Below are 26,859 nucleotides of genomic sequence, written 5' to 3' on the forward strand. Positions count from 1 at the left end.
AATAACCATCTAGGGAAAAACCTATGACATGGGTATCACTTGTTTCGAGTGTAAACCCCTGTCCGACTATTTAAAAATGAACTTAACACCTAACATGCCTCATCGTGTCCCCACACTACTGTTTGTGTGTGTCTCTGTACACTGTCTGCCCGCCTCACTCGTCCAGTTACTAAGTGCATGTGACTGGGTCACCATGACAACAGAACTCCCTGGAGCATGCTGAGAGCAGAGTGACGTCACCGGTGTGTGCATGTGTGTGCGTGTGTGTGTGTGTGTGTGTGTGTGTGTGTGTGTGTGTGTGTGTGTGTGTGTGTGTGTGTGTGTGTGTGTGTGTGTGTGTGTGTGTGTGTGTGTGTGTGTGTGTGTGTGTGTGTGTGTGTGTGTGTGTGTACAATACATGTGGCAATTGCTAAGTGACCTGCTAGTCCTGTAGAAGCTGCTGGAGTACTGTTTGCTGTGTGTGAGAAAAAAACACTAGGCATTAGAAGCAGGCATGGCGTAATTACTCTGATGTGCATTCACTATTTTAGTTTCTGCCAGATGGTCTTATTTGTCTTATCAGTTTTCCTTCTGTAGATTTATGTAGAGCTGGGTGTGTGTGTGTGTGTGTGTGTGTGTGTGTGTGTGTGTGTGTGTGTGTGTGTGTGTGTGTGTGTGGTGTGTGATCCCTGCTATGCTCCATACAGCCCCTGCTCTACATTGTACTGACAAATGCACCCACATACAGTACATTCACATGAACACACACATAATAGTTCTACACGAAGATACAAACCCAAGCTATTGATGGGCTCACACACAAAAAGTGAACACGACCCTTTTCATACTCGCATGCACACACACGCTCACTCTGAGGCAGCGAGCGCTCACACACAGTTGTTCTTCGGTTTATCCAGACAGACAGTATTGATCGGGGCTGAAGAGGAACAGTCATTTGAGAAAACTTCAGGTAACCGCAGTTCCCAGGCTGACGCACCTTCATCCATCACTGCCCCATCTTCAATCTGTGTGTTCTAATGAGCTTCCCAAACAGTGAGGTGTGAAAACCATCAGGCGTGTGTAAGGTGTGATTTTAGCAAGCACCACCCCACAATGATAATTGGTTAAAGGTCAAAGGGATGTAAGGAGAGAGGGATGAAGGGGTCAAAGGTATTAAGGGTGGGAGGGAAAAAAGGATGAATTGATGAAATGATATAGGTAGAGAGACATGAGGGGTCGAATGGATGTAAGGATGAAGGAAGGGAGAGTTGTAAGAAGGGATGGATGAAGTGATGTATGGATGGGGGATGAAGGGGGGTAGGGAGGGAGAGAGAGAGAGGGAGGGATGATGGGATGTAAGGAAGGATGGAGGGAGGGATGAAGGGATATGGGTAAAGATGAGGTGAAAAGGGAAATTAATGACTGGAGGCCATCTCCTTCGATCTATGTCGCTTTTTGTCTCCCTTAAGTCTGTTAATGCATACTTGTTTATTGGAATACAAAAACCAAGAGGGAGTTATGTATTTATGTTGCTTAGTTTCTATTTGTGGTCTAGAAATGAAGACAAATAAGGAGGTAGTAAGAGGTCTGCAGCCTCTGTGTGGTCACCAGCTGCTTATATCCCTCATATGTCATATTTCGTTTCATCCCATTCACAGGGTTCATTAAGTATGTAAATGAGGGAGAAGTCATTTTGAAGTTTCATTGCTTTTGGCTTATGGAGAGGCAAACTCCCACACTGCTTGATTAAAGCACCACTCATCAAATTGTACCCTGACACCGGCTGCAAGTTTTCCTCTCTCTGATATGTAAAACAGGGATGTCTGGGGATTCATTCATTGAGGGGCCACATAGAGAACAAAAGAAAATCTGGAAAAAAATATTTACAGTGACTATTGGTTCACAGCTATCTCATTTTTCAGCTAGAAGTTGGTCAAGCATGACTCGCCATAAGGACACAAAATATCATTTGTGACCTCTCAAATTTTCATGTCTTGCTCCACTGATTTATGTTTGTATCCATAGATTAACTGACCATATGTAAAATGTTGCTCAGAGTAATGATCAACTGAGAATTCTCTCCCAGTTCTGCAGTTCAAGAGGGCTTTTTAGCCTTTTTTAGTCCATTGTTTTGGTTTTCTGATCCGCAAACATTTTTTAGTCCTATAGGCCATAGATGTTTTCTGCTTGTTCTGCTGCCCTAATGTGGCCAAAAATCCGTTCAAGTTAATTCAATCAACCATAAATCTTAACAAACTAAATATAATCATGTCATATGAGCAGAGAACTTTGACAATTGTCTTATTCATGATTCAATTGGGTATACTACATTTAAAAGTGAAATAGTAACAATAGATGTTTAACTTTAATGTTGATATTTTAAACCTCAACCCGGAGCATGACCATACTATCAATCATCCTGAATCGAGCCTGAACTGCAGAACTCTAATGTCCAATCAGTAGTTTATTTTGGACCAAAAGGGAAACAATCAGGCTCCTCTTACCTTCAGGCTTTAGGGGACCTAATCAACACCTAAAGGTTTCATTCTGTACCTTTCTTGTCACAAACTTGGATACACAAGGATAATGACTCAAATGCACGACCCGGGAGTCAGAGGCAAAGTGTAATCAATATACTTTATTTTGCACCAAAAAAAAGGTATACAAAAGAAAATCGCTCACAACGTGAGGAACTAAACTAATAACAAGTTTCAGGAACATAAGATAGGCTTGAGTCAAAGATAAGTATTTCAGTGACGAGCAGAGTACTTGCATGAGGACAGGACAGGACGAACTGACAAAGAACAAAGGGAAGCTGGGGACTATAAACAAAAGGTAACTGGGCACAGGTGGAAACAATCAGGGGCGGGGCTGGTGCTGATGATGGCGGGAAAAGCACACAAGGGGAAGAAGAAACTGGGCCTGAAATGAAAGAGGTAACTACAAAATAAAACAGGAAATGACAGACAAATAAAATAAAATACATCAACAAAACTAACCCATTTGACGAGACACAACATTTCTGGCCCATGGAACCAAGCAACCAAGACATTTCTCTGGAGTCTAAAAGTAACAAATGCTTAGCCAGTTGACCCATAACTTTGTAAGGGATCGCTTTTTAAGATAAGTAAAAGAGGAGCAGTATACTCTGTACAATGTCGACATCTTTAAGAATAGAAACACAGACGCAGGGTTTGTCCCCGTTAGTAGACATGGTTCCTCTGGTGGCAGCAGGATTCAGGAAACACTATCTAATTAGCAGACTTCAGCTCCTCCGCATCAGCAGAACAAAGACAAATTTATCTGTAAACATGTTTATGTCTGCATGCATAAGTCTAGTCTGTTCTATGGTTGTATGTCTCTGTCTGAATGTGCATGTGATTTCTTGCCACTAAAATGTCTGCAATCATTCTCTTGGATCTTTTGCAGCCGCTGTGTATTTCAGCTCTCTCTGTAAACCCACGTGTTTAGGTATGAATTATGCACTGCTGCGTTTCCTCTGATAACACTAAGTGTGACAGTTTGAGCTTGCTGATATATCAGCTGTGATTGATGGGTGTTTTTCTATGTTTGGTTGATGATGACAACTGCAATTCCCGAAAAGGCAATCCTTAACAGCATCAGAGGAAAACAGATGAAAAGTAGATTACTTTAAATGTTGTGGGTAATCAGATTTTTCCCCTGCCTAATAAAAGAAGCCTGAATTGGAATGAGAGGTTCTCTCTGCCTTCAGCTGGCAGCTTCCACAATGTGATCCTGGTGAGCTGTCTGCCCGAGGAAGGCAGGAAATACAGCAGATCCACAAGGAAAAGCGCGACAAATACACTTTTTTGTTTTCGTGCCAAGAGTTACATATAAAGATCGATATCGCTCTAAGTAACAATCTTCTCATCTTACATTGGAGAGGAGGCATTTCCGGAATGTCAAACTACTCATTTAACTCAACTCTGCTTCCTTACATTTTCTGGGTCTTTCAACTGCATTTTATCTGAGCAAACTCCATCATACATTGTAAATAATGCAAGCACACGGTACCATCACAAACTTTCTTTAACATTGCAAGATGTGGCTTTCCTGCTGAATTCCTGCGGTATTGGAATAATCTGAAATATGAGTTCCCCACTTAGTTGGACTGGTTTGTCTTTAGCTTTAGCGCTGTGTATTTTGGCCCGAGAAACTCCGTGGCCACATTCAAGTGGTGAGATGAATGTGTGTATCATCCTCTCTACAGGACAGCGATAGTAAAGCACTGTGCTGTGAATATACTGTGGTATATTTCCTATTCGACCATCTAACAGAAGTTGAAACCCATATGAATCATTTTGTTGGTTTTTGTTCTTAAAACTGTTACATTTCCCATGCTAGGGTACCACTCTCCGTCACTGACTTTCTTTCTGCTCACTTCATCCTTTGTTTATGCTAAATGCATAGCAGCGTTCCATAGATACAGTTGCAAGAAAAGTATGTGAACCCTTTGGAACTACCTGGATTTCTGCATAAATTGGTCATAAAATGTGTTCTGATCTTCATCTAAGTCAAAACAATAGACAAACACAGTCTGCTTAAGCTAAAACCACACAAACAATTATATGTTTTTATTGAACACACCATGTAAACATTCACAGTGCAGGGTGGAAAAAGTATGTGAACCCTTGGATTTAATAACTGGTTGACCCTCCTTTGGCAGCAATAACCTCAACCAAAAGTTTCCTATAGTTGCATATCAGACCTGCAATGGTCAGGAGGAATTTTGGACCATTCCTCTTTACAAAACTGTTTCAGTTCAGCAATATTCTTGCGATGTCTGGTGTGAATCGCTCTCTTGAGGTCATGCCACAGCATCTCAATTGGGTTGAGGTCAGGACTCTGACTGGGCCACTCCAGAAGGCGTATTTTCTTCTGTTGAAGCCATTCTGTTGTTGATTTACTTCTGTGCTTTGGGTTGTTGTCCTGTTGCATCACCCATCTTCTGTTGAGCTTCAATTGGTGGACAGATGGCCTTAAGTTCTCCAGCAAAATGTCTTGATAAACTTGAGAATTCCTTTTTCCGTCGATGATGGCAATCTGTCCAGGCCCTGAGGCAGCAAAGCAGCCCCAAACCATGATGCTCCCTCCACCATACTTCACAGTTGGGATGAGGTTTTGATGTTGGTGTGCTGTGCTTTTTTTTCTCCACACATAGCGTCCTTCCAAACAACTCAACTTTGGTTTCATCTGTCCACAGAATATTTTGCACATCCAGGTGCTCTTTTGCAAACTTCAAATGTGCAGCAATGTTTTTTTCTGGACAGCAGTGGCTTCCTCCATTTTATGACCAACTTATGCAGAAAACCAGGTAATGAACCAGGTTCACATACTTTTTCTTGCGACTCTAAGTGGTTTAAACAATGCTTTAACCAATTACCATCACAGTCATATTCACAATTACAAATACAGAGTAAGTAAGGGTCATAACCTGTGTCTCAAGTAAAAGAGCAGAGATTGCCAGGAGGCTGAATCTAAAAGGAACCTCTGTCTGTTGAACGCTAATCTGCCAGACAGTCAAGACGTCAGTTCAGTAAGTCTTTCCGGCAGTAAAATAATCAGCTGGAAGAACAGAATTAATGGCAATTTCACACCAGAGTACTTTTCCCATTATAGTTCCGATATAGTTCCGAAAATGTACGTTCACACCAAAAACATTCGGAACTAGAACTTAGTTCATGAGAACCTTTCCACCCCCTTGGGAGAAAAATGTTCCCATTTCTGATTGGCTGGGCGGATTGCAAACCACGCCCTTTAAAATGCCAAAAAGGTTTTGTGAAGCCGCCATTTCATTTGCTCACATTAGCATTGTTAGCATTAGCATTAGCCCAGCGCACCAACGGAGAGAGTCTAACTTATGGCAACACAAAATAAAACGTGGGAGCGGTGGAGTGATGAGGAGGTGTCGGCGTTCTGGCGACTTACTCAGTGAAGCTGCTGGGACTGCTTCTACTGAAGCCAGTCCCCAACTCCAGGGACTTCCGGCCGGGGACTTCGGGTGGCAGTATACGCCGTGAAGTTGTTTGCGGCCTGCCAGTAAACCCAAAGCAGAAGAAGAAGAAGTGACGTCAGCGGCTTCATTTGCCTAATCTTCCCTCAGGGATTTATGTGTGAACGCGATCTGCTCTTTACTTAATCGGAACTAAAGAGTTCTGATGAACTAAGTACGGCAAAGTACTTGGTGTGAAAGCACCTAATGTTAGACATAGTCAGTCAGCAGGTCATTTATCACCCGGTCAAGCCGCACAAGAAGTAGTTAAACATGATTGAAAGCTGTTATGTTAAAGTAAACCATTAATGTAAAGCAATATGTAAAGCAAACAGTGATTATTTGCTATTCTGATAGATACAGGTGTACTATTCAGAGGTTTAACTTGTCAAAGAAAATAATGAGAATGGGTCTCATAGTGGTGTTTGTACCTTTGATGTTCTTTCAATTGTGACAATATAAGGATAGTTATGATTTAGTTTTTACTTACAGGCTTTTCTAAAATGTCTGTAAAATACATGACACAATCATTATTATTTGGCAGTTTGACATGCTTTACTGGAGATATGCCTTTACTCTATGTGTTAATACTGTATGTGCTGCCATGTAACACATCTTAACCTAACGTGTGTAGAACATATAGTGAGCTTCAGCTGTGTGATTGATGGACCGTGGAGTCACTTTGCAGTAGAAGTGACACTGTGTTAGCTCAATAAGGTTGTTGCACTGCTCTGATGGTCCCTGTGGGGTATCTGAGGTTACACTGAGGTCAGCTCTCTTTGTGTCTCACTAAAGCCCTGGCTGTTGTCATGAATGAATTCATCCATTCATTATTTATTTATACTGGTGGAATTGATTCTAACCATGGTGGTTTTCGTTGGTAATATAGTTCATGGAAAAGCATTTACTGTCATCTGTGGGAAGAAAGACATTGAGATGTTTTAAACAGTAGTGTTATAGGCATCATTTTATTATTATCCTGTTTGTGACCATTTATTACCTACGGAGCCCTGGAGTACGGAGCCCTGGAGGCAGAGGCGCGGGAAGGTATTTTGAGTGGGGGTGCTGAGGTGCTGGACTCCATTGAACACTATTACGGGCACTATAGAGCACGCACAAAAAAACTCCCCACACGCAAACACACAGTAAACCTGCGACTGTTACAATGAAGGCTCGATAATCAGCTCACGGCATATAGGCAGGGGTAAAGTGCTATTTTTTACGAGTGGGGAGCGGACCTCACCTCCTCTAGGGAGGTCCGGGGGGATGCTCCCCGGGAAGATTTTTTTAAAATATTGAAATTAAAAGCATCAATCTGGTGCACTTTGAGAGCAACATTAGGAGATCTATGGATACATCTCTCAACACCCAGATGAAACACAACTGTAAGCAGATGTTCTTTTTCTTTATGGATATTTTACAAATCACTCCCCTTTCAAACTGTATTCTTGTTTTACTGCCATATAGTATTTCATAACTGTTTTTCCTTTATTCTCTTATTTTTTTTTATAACGATAATGAAGGTGTGCCGCAGAAATAATCTTTTGAATAATTTTTGACCAAACCGTTTGAGACCCACTGAGATACCTTAGACTAAAGTTAACTATCTAAACACTCAGAGAGTCCTTTAGCTCACCTGAGCCTCTCAGTCTGAGAGGAGAGCTCTCCTCCAGCTTGTTGTGGAACAAACAGCTCCGGATGTCCGTTAGTGCAGCTAGCTAACCAGATGCTAACAACACGGTCCCTGCTGCTGGCACCGGTCCCTCTCTCTCCCCCTCTCTCACACACACTAAATGCGCTATTTCCGCACACACAGAGCCGCGAGCTTGAATGACACAAGCACACTTTTATTTCCATGCAACTCTCTGATTGGTCTGGTGTCTTGCCTCTGTTGCATTCACTGAACACGGGAAATTACAGTCCTGCCGTCCTCTCTAGTGTCTTGATGAGGTTCACGTAAAGCACGGTTAATGTATTATATTATTGAGGTAGAATTGTCCGGGGCTACAGAAAAAACATTCGGGGCAGGCCAAAATATTATTTTACCAACAATGTGGAATTTATTGGCTCCATATTACACAGATTATGCACAGCGGGAGCAGCAATAACCGTCAAATAATAATTCAGACAGGGGAGCTCCGCACCCCCTGCCTGCCGCTAGGGGGTGCTGCAGCGCCCTCAGCACCCCCCTTCCCGCGCCCATGCCTGGAGGGTTCATAGAGAGATGTATGTATACACAAGTTATTGAGCCGTTTCCGCTCTACATCCTGAACTCCTCCCTTCGATGCAATGCACTTCCGTTTTGGCGGACTGGGTTTGTTTTGCTAGCTAGCTCCGTTGTGCCGACAAAGCACTGATATCGCAGAGACAAAGAGGATATAACAATTACAACATGAAGAAAAGTGGTTCGGGAACTACGTGTGCGGTAGTTGGTTGCAATCACTCGAGAAAGCACCTGAACGAGTGGTTAGATAGAGAGTGCTACGACCACAAACCAGCACCCAGCACCCAGCCATGTTGTTCATTAAATACAGATAAACACAACAAATACTGCATGCATTGTATTTTTTAATATTATATATGAATATTTTCATAGTGATGTAATTGTGTGGGCTGCTTTTATATTTTAATTTGTAATACCTGTTAGGATTAAACATGTGATCTTTCTTGTTGAAGCCATTTCTTTAGTTTCCTCTCAACAATTAATTAATTCAGTGTTATTTATGTACAGTATGAGCTTAATATGAATGATGAACTGTGTTAAAAGAAATTGTAGCACTCTAAGGAACATATGAAATGCAATAATGCAATAACAGTGCAATAATGAAATTAAATTACATCAAACTTTATTTTCACTCAAACAGTACAGGCACATATGATATATTGCACAGCATAAAGAGATCATGTAAATTGTGCATTATGTAAACAACAGACAACTGTTGGCTCCTGTGGGCATGACCTAAATAAGGCAGTTTATTTTGGTTTTATGCTGGGCCACGTCGTCATGTTATCCTCCCAGTTTTGCACTGAATTCGGGTGGGGGAGAGTAACGCCATCTCCAGTCAAAGAAGTAGAATCGTGTTCCCAAGCTAGCATCACTGTTAGCATCGAAATCGCTGTGTTTACACCAGTGCCCGTCTGACTGTTTACATCGGTTTACACCGACAGACGCTGTGCAAAAGACTTCCGGCGGAAATTAAGTGCATTTGTGTAGTGTCATGGCGCTACCCGTGTTTTGGCGCGTAAACTTGTCTATAGGTGTGTGTGGTTAAACGTAGCAGCCTCGATCTCTATTCAGCTGTTCTAATGAAGGGGAAACGCAGTGAAGTAAACACTAAAAGGCACAGCTCTTTGCAGCTGGTGCTGCTCTTCTCAGATTCTGCTGAGTTACACGTTACTGCCTCCAGTGCCCTGTACGACGAAGCCAGTTCAACAGACCCTGGATATGTTCAATTTACCCGGCTTAACTAACCCTAACAAACGTGATGTCGCTAAGCGGTCCTACGAAGCTGTTTATCAACTCAGTAAATCAACCAGGGTTTCTCTGACCGGCTGAGAGCGCGTTCACCTGAAAGGGACGGGGTTAACAACATTTGACCAATCACAAACATGGAGACGCATGCTGACAGTGCATCGTCACACTTCATGAATGAATAGTGTAAATAGCAAATCCTGCTTCGTAGTACAGGCCACTGGTGCCGCAGAGATTTCATAAAGTGAAGGAGGTTTTCCTTCTATAAAACAGCTGTGGGCAGCAGATACTGTGAGTCACGGACAGGATCAATTTCCCTCAATTTAAATAAAACGAGGCCAAGCTTTATTAACTCGTGCGAACGAGTTACTAAAGCGTGCGCACGAGTTAATAATAAGTGTGTGTGTGTGTGTGTGTGTGTGTGTGTGTGTGTGTGTGTGTGTGTGTGTGTGTGTGTGTGTGTGTGTGTGTGTGTGTGTGTGTGTGTGTGTGTGTGTGTGTGTGTGTGTGTGTGTGTGTGTGTGTGTGTGTGTGTGTAAATCTGGTTCTCCATAGTTATATGTGTATCCCCAAGTGAAAGACATTAGTTTAATCTTAATCTCGATGTGCTATAGTCCTGCCGGAGTGCACCGGAACGAACGCTACTATCATAAACAAATGCCCACACACACACAAAACGAGGCCACGCTTTAGTAACACGTGTGCACGCTTTATTAACTCGTACGCACGAGTTACTAAAGCGTGCGCACGAGAAAGTAAAACGTGGCCACGTTTTATTTATTTTTCTCTATGAACCCTCCAGGGCTCCGTATATATCACTATATGTATCTACAGTTTATTTACAAGTATATATCAACAATATTACGATACGATATTACTTTATTTGCCAGATCAGGTCTGAAATTTGACTTGCGTCACAGCAGCTCCATGTCCAACATCAACAGACAAATATCCAGACACAAATACAAGAAACACAAACATTTAACATAACAGCACAATCAGTGAGCGAAAAGCTGCTCAAAGAGCCTTCAGCGTGCATTTGATCTGGGATTTAGCTCTGTATTTACTGTGAGGATTGAATGACATCATTTAAATGTAGACCCTCAGCTAACCTAAAGTAGCATTGCTATAGGCTCATATATGACAGTCGTTTATTCATCAACCCTTCCAGCAGACAGGAGACTAGGAAGGAAAGAAGGAAGTCTGTGTGTTTACTAGATAGCTTATTAGCCCTGCTAGCTAGTTTTCAGTGTGTGCTTCATAACTTAGATAAAACATTGGATTAGATTCATGTTAAAACTAAAACTAAAAGCTGACATAAATATTAGGGGCATGTTTTAGAATCTTAAACATAATGTGTCATAGGAAGTGTGATAAGGAATCTTAGCTAGCTGCTTTTGGCTAGCTAAGTGATTTAAAACATTCACATATTATCACGAACCTCAGATTGAGGAGGAACAATGCGGATTCCGTCCTGGTCGTGGAACGACGGATCAGCTTTTTACTCTCGCAAGGATCCTGGAGGGGGTCTGGGAGTGCGCTTATCCAGTCTACATGTGTTTTGTAGACTTGGAGAAGGCGTATGACCGGGTTCCCAGGGAGTTACTGTGGGAGGTGCTGCGGGAGTATGGGGTGAGGGGGTCTCTACTCAGGGCCATCCAATCTCTGTACTCCCAAAGCGAGAGCTGTGTCCGGGTCCTCGGCAGTAAGTCGGACCCATTTCCGGTGAGGGTTGGTCTCCGCCAAGGCTGCGCTTTGTCACCAATCCTGTTTGTAATATACATGGATCGGATTTCGAGGCGTAGTCGTGGGGGAGGGGGTCTGCAGTTCGGTGGACTAAGGATTGCACCACTGCTTTTTGCAGATGATGTGGTTCTGATGGCTTCATCGGTCTGCGACCTTCAGCACTCACTGGATCGGTTCGCAACCGAGTGTGAAGCGGCTGGGATGAGGATCAGCACCTCCAAATCTGAGGCCATGGTTCTCAGCAGGAAACCGATGGACTGTCCACTCCAAGTAGGGAATGAGTCCTTACCCCAAGTGAAGGAGTTCAAGTATCTCGGGGTCTTGTTCTCGAGTGAGGGAACAATGGAGCGTGAGATGGGTCGGAGAAGCGGAGACGCGGGAGTGGTACTGCAGTTGCTTTACAGCACCGTTGTGACGAAAAGGGAGCTGAGCCAGAAGGCAAAGCTCTCTGTCTACCGCGCCATTTTCGTTCCTACCCTCACCTATGGTCATGAAGGATGGGTCATGACCGAAAGAACGAGATCGCGGGTACAAGCGGCCGAGATGGGTTTTCTCCGCAGGGTGGCTGGTGTCTCCCTGAGGGATAAGGTGAGAAGTTCGGTCATCCGGGAGGGACTCGGAGTTGAACCGCTCCTCCTTCGCGTCGAAAGGAGCCAGTTGAGGTGGTTCAGGCACCTAGTTAGGATGCCACCTGGGCGCCTCCCTAGGGAGGTGTTCCAGGCACGTCCAGTTGGGAAGAGACCAAGGGGTAGACCTAGGACCAGGTGGAGGGATTATATCTCTTCGCTGGCCTGGGAACGCATTGGGATCCCCCAGTCAGAGCTGGTTGATGTGGCCAGCGAAAATAAAGTTCGCTGGCAACATCTGGAACTGCTACCTCCGCGACCCGACCACGGATAAGCGGGAGAAGATGGATGGATGGACATATTATCACATATTTTTTTCTTGACTACATCTTCTTTCTTTTCAATTACGTTACATAACATGATACTTATCCTCCAGTCCTGAATTAATGAATGTATAGCGAACTAATTTGCAATCGGTTGTTTATGAGCTTGAAGACCAAATAGCAGAGAACATACAGTATCAAGAAAATAAACAAGTTCTGCCATTAAAGATTAATGAGGGTTTCTTAAAGATAAAGTTAACACATAATATATTGGCCAACATTGGTTCTGCCAGGAATAGTTATTGGAGTAATTATTTTAGCAGATTGAGCTATCAAATTCAGTTGTAAGGTGTACATTGTATTTCATGGAACTGTATGCTATTGAATATGACTGCTTTTTTATTCTGTAGATCCAGTATAATGTACGATATTTATCTTCATTAGGAAACAATTTAATTAAATGAACTAAGTTTGATAGGCAATAGCATTACTGAACATCTGGATGACCCATCAAAAAACAAACACACCTAAACAGAATAAGATTATTTTGGGTACACGGTTCATTTTGGTCATATGCTTATGTCAAGCCAATTACTGATCTCCTGCCTCTTGTTCCTCCCCCTCCTTATTCTCTTACCTTCTACAGGTCCTGGGGAAAGGGGTGATGTTTAATGGCCGCCCCCTCACATTGGAGTCCTCGCAATCATAGATCCATCATCAACGGAGACGCTCTCATCATGGAAACCACCTACCTCCAGACTGCCCTCCTTGACGCCCCCTGCAGAGGGTGTAATTACTGAGGGAGGGGCAGTATTACTGAGACCATCTTGACTGTGAAGAAGAGAAAAAAAACACACAAAACATGTAGTGTACCTCTCTGCAAGTAGGGGGGAGGGTCTGCATTTTAGTCTGATTTATGTTTAATTTATTTTCAGTTTATTTTTATCTCCGCAACAGATTTGTGTAAGCTTGTTAAGAGCGTGTATGTCGGTGTGGACATAGCGTGTGGAGAAAGTGACAGAGAGAAATAAAGAGAGAGAAAGGAGGGAAGAGATGGTCCTCCACACCACCCCTTACTCCAGTGCCTGTCTGCACTTCCTGGATGGCTTGTCGTGGAGCCTGGTGTTCCCCTGCTACTGGCTCCTGGACCAGCTGCTGGCCTCCTGCGTGGCAACCTCTCTGGAGAAGCGTCAACGCTCCCAGGACCCCTGCTCCTTCCTCACCCTATGTGTGCTGATCACCGCACCCCTTTACCTGCTCCTCTTTCTCGCCTCCCTGCCCTTCGCCCTGCTGGGTTTCTTCATTTGGGCTCCCCTGCAGGCCGTCCGCCAGCCGTACCTGTACACCTACCGCAGGTTAGTGATAACAATTTTCAGCATTAGTATGCATATAGCTTCTTAAAATAATGTCACTTGTACTGGAACTGCACAGTGTGGTAAGAATTGTGATTGATACATTGGAGAGTAGGGTTTGTGATAAGATTGAGGCCTTTAGGTGAGGTATGTTCTCCATAAAAAAATATGGTTTCCTAAAAAACAAGTAATAACTCAAACTAATGGGCGTAACAGACACCTAGTGTAACTGTAGTGTCAAACTATCTGGAAGATTCCTGTGCATACTGTACATGTAGGTTAACATACTAGCGCCCACCCGTCACCCCCGTCGACGTTCGCAATTTTCAAATGGGTTGTTTCCAGGCGAGATCGATTCATTGTCGATTTGTTCCTGTACCATGCCTCACAATGATTTTCCCAATCTATTTGAAGTGAAAAATAAGCCATTCAGTTGCAGAGTCATGCTTCATGTTATATACAGTGCCAGTCGTTCCAAAGGTTTGGAGATTTGATGAGGCAAATGAAGTCATTATCTACTGTAAATAGTTTGCTTATGGGTCTGGCTTCCAGCTGCCAGGCTCAATCAGTTCCAGCGAGCGTTTGGTTATCCAAACACAAACCAAAATGGCTACCCACTATAACCACACACTTTGAAATACTGTTCAAGCTCTGTTAGCTGTGGGAGAGCAGCACTCTCTCTGGGTTACTGGCTTATCTAGTGGTATCCTAAGTTAAATTTGACATTCCCTTTGTTATCTCTGTTGGTTTCCAATGCTTTCCCAACATTGATGTGATGATGCTGAATGTTATACTAATTCTTCCATAATATGAGATCAAAATAGCAGTGTTTTCTATGGAATAAGTCAGATCTTGGTTAAAAAAACATGATAAAATACAAATACATTTGAGTTATAAGGAGGCCAACCACATAACAGAATCAGAAAAGGAAAAAAAAGAAATGTGTGAAAATGGAGGCTTCAGTGACCATAACTGTATTGTAAGTTAGTGAAAACACTATTCCACATTAGTATGCATGTCGATTTGTACCATTAATGTTACTTTACAGGCAGAAACTAAGGGTGACTTGAATAAAATGGGATATTTAGAGCCCAGAGAAGCTGATCGGGCCATTTTAGTCTTTTATGCTAAACTAAGCTAGTGTCTGCTGGATTAACCTTCATGTTTAGCATACGGACATGAGAGTGTCTACTTATGTGACCCGCCCAAAAAATTTAACAACCATGTTTCTCTAAAATCCAGATATTATTTTCCTATAAGTTTAATAGCGATTTGTGTTCCTCACAGTTTGACTTGATATATAATGTTGCTGCTTACCTTGTGCAGACCAGACAAACACCAGGCCGAGCAGGGCCAGGCCGGGCCGGCGGGTGTCGGAGAATGGAGGCCCCAGGGACGAAGCTTCTGTTTCTGCAGCGCCAACGTGTGCCTGCTGCCCGACTCCTTGGCCAGGTTCAACAATCTGTCAGACACCCACCGGAGGGCCCGCGAGGTCGGGAAGAGGATCCGCAACGGAGCCAGTCGGCCTCAGATCAAAATCTACATCGACTCACCGACCAACACTTCCATCAGGTACGGAGAGTTTGGGTGCTTTCACTTATGTCCTAGCAGTATACATTGTTATCATATTTATACATTTGTATATGTTTACAAGTAAGTGTGTATGTATGTATATGAACAGTGTAGGCTATGAATATTTGTGAAATCATCCCTCGGTTTTATTCGACCCTTGACAAAATATGAACTCTATGTATTGTCAGGTCATCCGTTTTAATTTAACTCTAAATATATTACTGCTTAGTTTTTAGTTTGTCTTTTTTAGTTTTGTTTATGTTTTGTATTTTAGTTGTATCTTCTTTTTCATGTTTTCTCAGCTGTTTTATCTATGCTACATACATAACATGAGTTTATACTCTGAACAAAGTTTATCTGTTTAATGAAATAAACTGATAAATAAAAAGTAAAAAAAGGGATTAAAAACATTTACTTTGATCATAAATTCCAATCAAATAAATCGTTCTTTCTGTTCCGTCCTCAGTGCGGTCTCCTTCAGCAGCCTTGCCACAGGGTTCCGCCGTACCTCCTCTCTGGACCAGCGTCCGGACCAAACATACACCACCAACGGTCCGGCCGACACAGAAACAGAACCCCCCACCGAGTGCCCAATCCACCCCTCAGGTGCCCCAGACTGCCCCGTCCACCCCTCTACAGGAGACCAGGGTTCCTCTGACTGCCCCCTGCACCCAGAGGGAGAGGACACGGCGGCGGACTGCCCGCTCCACTCCGCAGAGACCAACGGCAGCTCAGACTGTCCTGTCCACGCCCCGGGGGAGGGTCCGGACTGCCCCCTGCATACTACAGGGCCTCAGAGTGGCCATCATGACTGTCCCATGCATGGGGAAGGGACCCCGACCAAACCTTCCTCAGATTGTCCTGTTCACACCTCAGGGGTTCAGATCAGCATCAGCGCCCCAGAGCCAGACCCTCAGGAGGAGGAGGCTGAGACAGGGAACCACAGGGGTGGGGAGCCGGCGGGGGGAGACACGGGCAGCATGACTGCCTCCAGGGAGTCCCTCACCCGTTACCATGGCGGTGACGGTGTAGCGATATCTTCCAACAACACTCTCTCTCACGTCCCTCGCACGTCAGTCTCTAAGCGCCCTGGGAGAAAACGTCGCCACGGAGACGAGACGTTCGACCACGAGATCTCCGCCTTCTTCCCAGCCAACTTGGATTTTCTGGCTCTACAGGAAGTGTTCGACCACGGATCAACCACTAAACTGCGGCAGCAGTTGCATCGCTACTTCCCCTACGTGCTGAGCGATGTGGGCCGCTACGGCTGGAAAGGATGCTGCTCCAGGTTCAAGTTCCTGAACAGTGGGCTGATGCTGGCCAGCCGGTACCCCATCCTGGATGCTCACTTCGAGTGCTACCCCAACGGGAGGGCGGAGGACGCTCTGGCAGCCAAGGGCGCGCTGTTTGTCAAGGTAAGAAACGTTACCTTCTCAGCCTCTTTGTCTTGCTTTTTATGTACAGTTGCACAATGCGAATTCCACTCATTGGAAATGTGTTGGAGGAGTTGGATGACAAATGCAATTACCCTCTCGTTCACCACAGCCAGAAGATGCTCATCTTAGCTTAGCATACAAACGGAAATGGAAAAAAAGCTTCTTTGGCTCTCTCCTTTAGAATTGTAGATGTTTAGGCAGCCTCACTGTGGCACCTTTTGCCTCAAAAAAATCTCACATATAACACCAACCAAAAACGAATTTAAGTGTTTAAGCGTATTTTGTTCAGATTTAAGTTAATGGGATATTTTTATTTTGAAGAAAGGCAGGCTTTTAGTCACTAACTGCATCTATTCTTTATATTTTTGCCTAGAAGTGCACGAAGGTGTAAAATTGTCATTTACATTTTCGAAAACATTGTTGTTTTTTTGCCATGGTTTCGCTCTCGCTTCAGTGAAAATAATTACACTGCCTTAATTCTTGTTGAATAATTTCAAAATCAGACAGCATGTCATTCTAATTACGGTACATTGCAGATGTAATGGGGAACATATACTTGTTTCTTCCTCTCATTTCCTTTCAGTCTGATCTGAATTAGTAGCTCATTTTGTGCCTCTCCTGCAGTAGGAATGTGTCTGAGCTCTGATCGCTGCCATTTCAGCCAAAAGCTAATCGTGTCATCTCTGGTGCATCTCATCTGTAACTTTGACAAGGCGGTAATTTAATCTGCCCATTAGGTCTATTTATACTAAACTTATAATACATTGTTAGAGAGTGCGAAAGAGAGCATTAAAGAGGGACAGAGAGACAGAGTTAAAATGAGCTTCCAGCTGTTTGCATTATTTAATGTAGATCTCCGTAGTATGATAAAGGGTTCATAATGTAAAGACTTTGATTCAGCAATATCTGTCTGCACTGCTCCATAACCCATCTGGTTTTGTTTTGTTTGTTTGATGTGTTAAAACACTCATGTACACCCCACTGTAATTCACAAATTACACATCTGTTATTGTGAGTGCACGCAGCAGTATTTACAGAACACTCACAACCTTTCCACCTCTACCATTGTTCCGTGGAAAAAGCAAACAGAAAAAGCATGTCCCCATTTTCAAGGTCTTCAGCATTACATGTTTTTAAAGAGGACATATCATGCTAATTTTTAGGTGTATATTAGTATTTAGTGCCTCTACTGCAGTGGTTCTCAACCTTTTTCTTTCATTCCCCACTTTGAACAAGGCCAAGCTTACAATTGTCAAATGTAACGTTCTATAACAGGGGTCTCCAACCTTTTTTAAGGATGAGCTCTATTTTCAAAAAACCAAACTTACAAAACAAAGCTACTTTTACTCCTCTTTTTAGTTTTTTTGCAGTGTATATATTTAGCACATGTTAACATTATTATATGCTTACCTTTAACCTTTGTGTGCTGTTTTGGTCTGTGGGACCCTTTTCAGTGTTTACTAAAATAAAATGTGTGCAATTTAATTATTTTAACCTGCTTTATTGGGGGTGGACCTCCTCTAGGGGGGGACCTCACATCCTCTAGGGGTGGACCTTACCTCCTCTAGGGGGGTCCGGGGGCATGCATACCCTTGAAGATTATGTTTTAAATGTTGAAGTGAAATGCATCAATCTGGTGCAATTTGAGCACAAAATGAATTTATGGATACATTTCTCAACACTCATATGAAAGGGAGCTGTATACTTTTCAATAATCCAAACATCTTTAGAATATGATCACAAACAAAAACAAATCATTTAAACTTGTTTATTCTTATCTTATGTTACCTAGCATTCTTTATTTCTATTTATGCATATTTTACTAATCACTCCCCTTTCAAACTGTTTTTAGTTTTTTTTACTGTCCTATAGTACACATTGGAATGATTTCTTACTTTATTTTTTACAACTATATTAAATAGATAAAGGTGTGCTCTCTCACTCTCACTCTCTCTCTCTCTCTCTCTCTCGCTCTCTGTCTCGCTCGCTAACAGAGGCTGTGTGCTCATCCGTGGCGATGACGGCTTGCGTTAAAAAAATAGAATAAACATAGGCCTATTTGTAAAGTGGGGGGACACAAACGGGATTTCGAAAAGTGTCACGGTTAAACTCCTTATGAAGTGGTGAGGTGCCGCTCCACATTGCAAACGCTGTGTGTGTGTGTGTGTGTGTGTGTGTGTGTGTGTGTGTGTGTGTGTGTGTGTGTGTGTGTGTGTGTGTGTGTGTGTGTGTGTGTGTGTGTGTGTGTGTGTGTGTGTGTGTGTGTGTGTGTGTGTGTGTGTAAGCAAGCAAGTTCTCACTCCCAACCCGTCACATATTGACGGACGGTCAGGGCCCCTCCCCGTCACTCTATTACGTACAGGGTACCCTTTGGAAGTCAGTTTTCAACGGGCAGGGCGTCCCATAGACCTCCCATAGCGTTGATAATAGACGCCATGAGAACGCTCCCCGGCAAATGCTACCCCGACGGCCGGTTGTTATTGTCAATATTAATATAATAATTATTTATTTTTTAATAGTCACACTCGATTTCGCCGATTTTCTTGTTATCCCAGCTGGTCGACACCTCTTTTAGCAGAAACAAAGGCTACATTAATGTATCATATCGATTTTAATCCATGTGTGGTTGTGGAATTAATGGACGTGCCGTTGTGCGATTGTGCAGTGCAATAATTTACAAACTCTTCAACTACAACCTTAATTATATTCAAAAACATTTTAGAAGGCCTCACAAAATACTTTAATGTAAATTCAAATGTGAAGGGATTTGTGTAATGTGGTGATTATTATTCACCCGCGGATCTATGGGTTGGGGTATTGTTGCGCACGGACATTATAGTTAACCAGAATTCCTGTTGATGTGAAATCCGAAAACATTTAAAAAAATAATAATAATACTTTATTCCGAGTGTGCTTGCTTTTCTCTTTGAAGGTCATCACATAACGGCATTGTAATACACGGTTCGGCTGCATTAAATATTACATATCTGCCGTAGTTCGCTATTTATAGAGCCCTGATGAGAGGACTTTTAGACAAACAGGAATAACTGCCGCCGAAACTGAATAATGTGACGTGGATCATAAATATATCAGCAATCAAACAAAATCTTCAATTTCTCTTCACAAAATACGTCTCCTCGCAGTATCAATACTAATTCGGCTGACTTTTATATTTGATCCAATTGGTATATGTACACCATAACGGTGCACAGCTGATAGAAACTGACACCTGGTGGTTAAAGCATGCTATTGAAATGTATTATTTTTATTATTAGATATTAATAGGAGACACAGACAGACAAACTAATAAGGCTTTATTTAAACATTAAAGAATACTTTAGATTAAGGTCTTATTTTGAATAAGAAAAAAGCTTTGGGGGTATACATATGCGTATACATAAGCCTGACAAAGTACTAATATATTGCTTTCCTGCAATGTTAACTACTGTATGTTTAAGCACTTATTTTAACTGATATTATACATATGTATTATACTCTTATAAGATGTATGCAGATAGTATAAGAAATGTGCATAATATGACAGTTTAATGGTGGAGGTATACACACATATTGATAGATGTCTTGTTATGGACTGTTGAGGAACCTGCGACCCAGGTTTTTCATCTCCGACCTTGTCAGGTATTGAACAATCAATACATAAACAACACAGAATTATTAAATATAAAACACATGCTGATCCAACGCAAATGTTTCCAACTTAGGATCAATAAAGTCCAGCCGTGAAGACATCTACGGGACAGTTTTGAGATTTCTTCAAATGCCGTTGCCATGGCAACACAATGCTCGCCTTGAAACATGGTTTTCTCATAACTTCAGTGAAAATACTCCAAACAGCCCAGAACTTCAAAGGTTTGGTAACGATGCAGCCATCAACGCATCTAAGCATAGTATGGAGTGTCATCAAATGCCGTTGCCATGGCGACGGACCACTCGCCATGAAACACGATGTGGCTGTAAGTCCAATGGACACGGTCCAATCGTCCCCCAGTCTTCTCTTGTATATCACCGGTCCATGCCTCAACAGCTCTACGCCAAATCTGAGATCTCACCATAAGCCATTTTCCGTTTTCCAGCTTACAGCTTCCTGCCTACGACCTGCCAAAGACCAGTATAGAGGAATGTTAAGCCCTCCCACTATTTTCCAAGAGGGCGTTGCCGGATTTTCAATTTCAGGTTTTAACCAGGAGATGGCGCTTCATTCACAAATACAGAAAGACAAGTTTCATGGACTTTCAGTTGTGTTTTGAAGAGCATTTGAACACATCAATATTTTAGATCAACTAAAGTATATCTAATCTTATAATAATATATAGTCTTTATATATTAAATAATCATAATGCAAATGTTTACATTACACTTCTTTATTTGTTATGCTCATACTTTAACCTTTAAAATTGTTTGCTTTAATATGCAGTATATTTTTGTGTTTGCTTCCTCCTGCTCCATTTCGGACACATACTGTATGATTTATTATTATTATTAATATGAAGATATTATTAAGATAAGATAAGATGTTACTTTATTGATTGAACATTTTAGTTTAGAATGTGCTGTCCCACGGTAATTCAGAAGGCTCACAGGTCACATTCCGACCATTATTTAAAACAATAGGTGCTTTCACACCGTCTACAGTTTGATTTGTATAGAGGGAGCTTTGTCAGTTTTCGAATTACCCATTTACTTTCGGGGAGCCCTATTTTTCAGAGCACATCCTGCTACTAAATATGTCACACGCACGCTCTGTTGACTGGCGCAGCAGCGCGGATACGATCAATTGCTATAAAAAACATTCTTCTGGTAATACAGACGGTGTCACTATGCCGGCGGATGTGGCCGTTGTTGAAGCCTCTTCAGGCTCCGCATCGGCAGGCCTCTCCCTCGGTGTGGAGCTGTCAAGCTCGACCCTAACACCGCTTACAGCCGGCAAACCAAAAGTTGTTTTCCGTTCACGTTGTCATTTTTAGACTCCTTCGCTTCTTTGCTTGTGAATCCAAAAGCTGGGACGCTTGGCTGTTTTCGTTTTGCCATATTTTTTTTTTTCCCAGCCAGAGTTAAAAAAATATCCATATGAACATTTCAAATACCGCGCCGGCATCACCGCCATAACCATAGCAACGTAAGTAAGAATGCAGCGCCGCCACGTACAGATGGCAACACCCAGACATATTCACAAATATAAAACAAATATTCAGAAACTGTAATGAACAATAACTATTATTTATTTCAAGAACTGTTATTTACAGAAACTCAACATTTCTAATCTGTGTGACACAAATATGCACGATTGTTTTGGGCTCCCCCTATTTATCTCAAAGTCAGCCTTCAGGGGAGCTCCCTCCCTCTTCGGGGCAGCCAAGCTCCCCCTAGCTCCCCCCCATTTCGAACAGTGTCTGTGGCTGAATGGCCAGCGATTAGGTGCGGCGCATTTATCATAGGTGATCAGAGCTAACTGCCTGCCGTCAGATTTCATTTAAAAAACAGATCATAAAGAATGATAAGAATAAGAATAATGCGTATTGAACTGGTTTCATTAATTAGTGAGTTTATTTAACACTAGAACCGCCAATCAGGTCAATTTGTGTGATGTGTGTTGTGTGTGTGCAATGTGACTTTTTTTCAATAAAATATTAAAGTCTCCCAGTCCATGATTTTTCCTGAAAGTGTGTTATGTAGCACCCTATGTTGTTAAAAATTGCATTCTAATAGCGGGATTTGACGGGTTTAGGTAGGCCTATACAAAAACCTCTGGCGGTTCTAGTGTTAAGGTAATTAGGTACAGTAGAAGCCCTTTTTTATCAGTAACGAATTTAGCAGTTGAACATAAAAGTCAACTAACTGAGGGTCACTTGCAATTACAGTGTTGTGTCTAACTGTAAGCTTGTCACTCAGAGTAACCTACCGTTAATTTAGCTGCTGGAGAAGAAAGATCAAGGGGGGAGGGGGGGAGAGAGCTGTGGTTGATGGGCCATTAGTTGTGTAAATACACAGCTGAGAGCTGCCGTTTCATTCAGACTGTTTAAAAAACTGTAACAACGGACTATTTTTCTTAGCGGATGCATGCCAATTTAAATCAATACATACAACTATTTTTTAAAATCAATACATACAACTATTTTTTTAATCAATAAAAACATTTTCTAAATCCATAAAAGAATTTCAATAAATATTGGGAGTCATGTCGTTACTTTGTTGAGAATGTGGCCGTGTAATAAGCGGGAGAATTTGCAGCGACTTGTTCCTTATGGGGAAAATAACACCCGTCATGTGTGTGTAGAGGTGTGTGTGGTTTAAACACTTTCATGAAGTGAAGGAATTTCCTTCTATAAAACAGCTGTGGGCAGCAGTGAGTGTCACGGACATGAATTCATAGATCAAGGCAGACTGGTGCACACACTCTCCTGTCCTGCCAGGCGACACGCCCGTTCTAAGCCGTGTCCCTCACTCCTCACATCCCAAGCATCCCCGAAAAGTGTATTATGTTGTTACATCTCAGATGTTATGTTTCAGTTGTGCTCTGTCTATGTTCAGTGTTGCAAACTTGTCACCTTTCGGCGAAATTCGCCGTTTTGAATCCAAAATAAGTCGTTTGTGTGATTCATGTAGATCTGCAATACAAATATTTTTGGGGTATGGGGGGGGCTGGGACCCGGAGTAATCTGCGGCCGTGAGCTGTTATGTGCCATCATGACACGCATGGTGTTCTTTTTTAATATATTATAATGAAGTACGAGCTGTGTGCTCGAGTCTTCCTGCCTGTCGGCTCTGCTCATGGATGTATAATAATGCTCTGCTGCTCCGAGATGATGGTCTAGCTTCAGCAGCTACATTACCTACGGGTGCGTTCGTTAATATTAACTGTGCGTCCGGAGTCACTGTGGCACAGACTGGACTGCTGGTGAACAGCTGTTAGAACGGGCCGTTCAGGTGTTCAGAGCAGAGCTCCCTGTCGGAGCGGCAGAGCGTGATGTGAACTGAAAAGTTTTTCTGTGGCAATATTATTTAAGGAATCGTTGAGCTAGCTAGCTAGCATACATTGTCACTATCTGCTAACGTTAGCTTTAGCCTTCTATTTCTAATAGTTTTTTTCATAGGCTATAAACAGAGGTGGTATAAGTATATATATATTGTACTTGAGTAAAAGTAGAAGTACTCAGATCTTGTACTTGAGTAAAAGTAGAAGTACTCAGGTCTTGTACTTGAGTAAAAGTAGAAGTACTCAGATCTTGTACTTGAGTAAAAGTAGAAGCACACAGATCTTGTACTAGAGTAAAAGTAGAAGTACTCAAATCTTTTACTTGAGTAAAAGTAGAAGCACACAGATCTTGTACTAGAGTAAAAGTAGAAGTACTCAAATCTTGTACTTGAGTAAAAGTAGAAGCACTCAGGTCTTGTACTTGAGTAAACGTAGAAGCACACAGATCTTGTACTAGAGTAAAAGTAGAAGTACTCAGGTCTTGTACTTGAGTAAAAGTAGAAGTACTCAGATCTTGTACTTGAGTAAAAGTAATAGTCCCAGAGTGTAGGAATACTCTGTTACAGTAAAAGTCCTGCATTCAAAATGTTCCTCAAGTAAAAGTAGAAAAGTATTATCATCAAAATATAGTGAAAGTAGTGACAGTAAAAGTAGTCATTGTGCAGATTGGTCCATTTCAGAATAATATATATTAGGGATGCACCGAATATTCGGCCGCCGAAAATTATCGGCCAAAAATGGTTAAAAAGGCTCTTTCGGCTTTCGGCCGAAAGGGTTCTAGCACCGAAAAAATATCACCGAATGTCAGAGAACAGGGTTACGTTGGTAAACTAACGTGTTGTTGTGATGACGTAATCAAAACGCGGCGACAAGCACGGTGCGCGACCATGCTCGCGGCTGGCTCAGAGCCAACATGTCTGCCGCTTGGAGATATTTAAAAATATCAGAGAAAGAGGCGCGGATTGCAATTTGTAAAACGTGTTCAGCTGACATTTCTCGAGGGGGTGTAACTGCAAAGACTTTCACCACTTCGGGATTACTCCACCACTTGAAATCAAAACACCCGGACAAATATGCGGAGTATGATCAAATCACAAGCACTGACAGCGAGAGACTGTTCAGCGCTGCCTCTCATGTGCTTGATGAGAAGAGGAACAGACTTATGGCTGATAAAGCAGAGAAGCTAATGTTCATTAAAAAGTACATCCCACTTTTCCTTTATAAGTAGACAAGGCTGGCTTATCATAAGCTTATCTAGTTCTACATGTCCACTCTATATCCACTTTCCTGAACAATTTTCATTGTGAGTTATAATTCACCATCTCAGGTTATCATTAGGGGGAAATGACAGCAGCACAGTGTTCAATATATTGTACTTTCGGTATCGAAATGATACAATGTTTTTTACATTGCTCATGAGGACAGACCACCTTATTTGCAGATTCTTGAAATTGTAATCTAATTTGTAATTGATTGTGGATTTTGTATCCAGTTTTCACTTTATGTATCTTTATACAATGTTTACTACTTCGCTTATGAGGACAGAGAGCCTTATTTACAGATTCTTGAAATTCAATTGTAATTTCATTTGTAAATAGTTACATTCATGTGCAGGGCCGTGGGAAGTAGGGGTGCTGAGGGTGCTGCAGCACCCCCTGGTGGAGGACAGGGGATCTGCACTTCCACAAGATTAAATACAAATATAATTTTTTAAAAAACGAATTTTCAGCCTTGATGTAACAACATTCATAATTAAGTAAAGATAACACCCTTTTCACCCCGGTTACATTTTCCATTTGCCCTGTACGATGGGCGCTGTAGTGATGAAAGTGGGGGATGTTGGCTTATCAGGCGCCCGCAACTCACAGCCAAAGTGAGAGAGATAGAGAGAGGGGATACCGTGGGGATATCGCGGGGATACCGCGGGGATACCGCGGTACCGGCGGGGATTGTTGTTAGCTTCTGCTAGGCCAACGGATATAAGAACCCGTTTCTACAATAATATGGAGGGAGAGTTCTGTCCTGTCAGACTGAGAGGCTCAGTGAGGTAAACGACTGAGTGTTTAGATAGTTCACTTTAGTCTAAGTTATCTCAGTGAGTCTCAAACGTTTTGATCACAATTTATGTATACATATATTTCCAAGGCACTCCTTTATAATTATTAGGACAAATAAAAACAGGTTTGAAATCATTCCAATGTATACTATAGGACAGTAAACCAAAAATATCGTTTAAACTGGAGAGATTAAAAAATATGCATAAATAAATAAATAAATGTTAACTGGTAAAATAAGATATGAATGAACAACACAAATAAAATAAGTTACATTTATTTGTTATTGGCTATGGTAGGTTATTGGAAATGTTCACATATTTGATGAATAAAATGCAAACCGATCTTTTTCATATGGGTGTTTAGAGTTGTACCCCCTAGATCAGTCTCTAGTAATTGGGCGCTCAAAGTGCACCAGATTGAAGCATTTTACTTTAAAATGTTAAAAAAATCTTCCCGGGGGGAGGGCACCCCCGGACCCCCCTAGAGGATGTGAAATCCACCCCCCAATTAAAACATGTTATAATACTAAATACATTTGAAGCCTTTTATATAAGCTGTCCACCATGTCAATATGTTTCTCTTTTTGTAGTGTATTGGTCTTTTGTAGAGGTTTTTCATTGCCACCTAAAATCTTGCCTAGAGGGCAGCACATTGGTCAGAACCAGCCCTGGTGTCATTCCCACAGCACCCCCCATTTGAAACATGTTCCCACGGCTATGTTCATGTGGATTTATCCAGTTTGCACATTTGTATGCATGCACTTATAGGTGCATTTGTTGTTGTTGAAGGCCTGGCTGTTACAGTCTTTATTTACACTATTTTGGTGTAAGCCTACTGGCCTAGATGTTTATGCAGTTTTAAAGCACCTTGGCTTTGTTCTGAATGCACTTTGTTGTAGTTATCCTACAGAGAAAAGAAAATGCACTTGACTTGGAATTAATGTGCTGTATGCATTCAAAAGTGCTGAATAAATGTTTTATGGACCCATAATAGTGATTATTATTTAAGTTAAGTTTTGCCATAATCATTTATTTTTCCATAATCGGGCAGCTGAACAACATTGGTAAAAAAATGTATACATTATATATATATATATTTCTATTAATCATTTTCGGCCTTTCGGCATTCGGTTTTCGGCCAACTGTTTCCTATTTTCGGTATCGGTTTCGGCCAAGAATTTCCCATTCGGTGCACCCCTAATATACAGGACTGTCTCAGAAAATTAGAATATTGTGATAAAGTTCTTTATTTTCTGTAATGCAATTAAAAAAACAAAAATGTCATACATTCTGGATTCATTACAAATCAACTGAAATATTGCAAGCCTTTTATTATTTTAATATTGCTGA

At 42.0% G+C, this 26,859-nt stretch overlaps 1 protein-coding gene across 1 annotated transcript in view; it reads left to right on the plus strand.

Annotated features, from left to right (window-relative positions):
- Nucleotides 1–26,859, plus strand: part of smpd3 (sphingomyelin phosphodiesterase 3) — a 140,892-nt gene that overhangs the window by 42,426 nt on the left and 71,607 nt on the right. The window contains exons 2-5 of the mRNA XM_079682051.1: nucleotides 12,746–12,963; nucleotides 13,057–13,454; nucleotides 14,778–15,023; nucleotides 15,490–16,438. Coding sequence (XP_079538177.1) covers nucleotides 13,153–13,454; nucleotides 14,778–15,023; nucleotides 15,490–16,438 — 1,497 coding nt within the window. The 5' untranslated portion in view covers nucleotides 12,746–12,963; nucleotides 13,057–13,152. The remainder of the gene's footprint in view (nucleotides 1–12,745; nucleotides 12,964–13,056; nucleotides 13,455–14,777; nucleotides 15,024–15,489; nucleotides 16,439–26,859) is intronic.

Source organism: Notothenia rossii (genome assembly GCF_949606895.1).
Source record: "Notothenia rossii genome assembly, chromosome: 5".
Classification (NCBI taxonomy): Eukaryota; Metazoa; Chordata; class Actinopteri; order Perciformes; family Nototheniidae; genus Notothenia; species Notothenia rossii.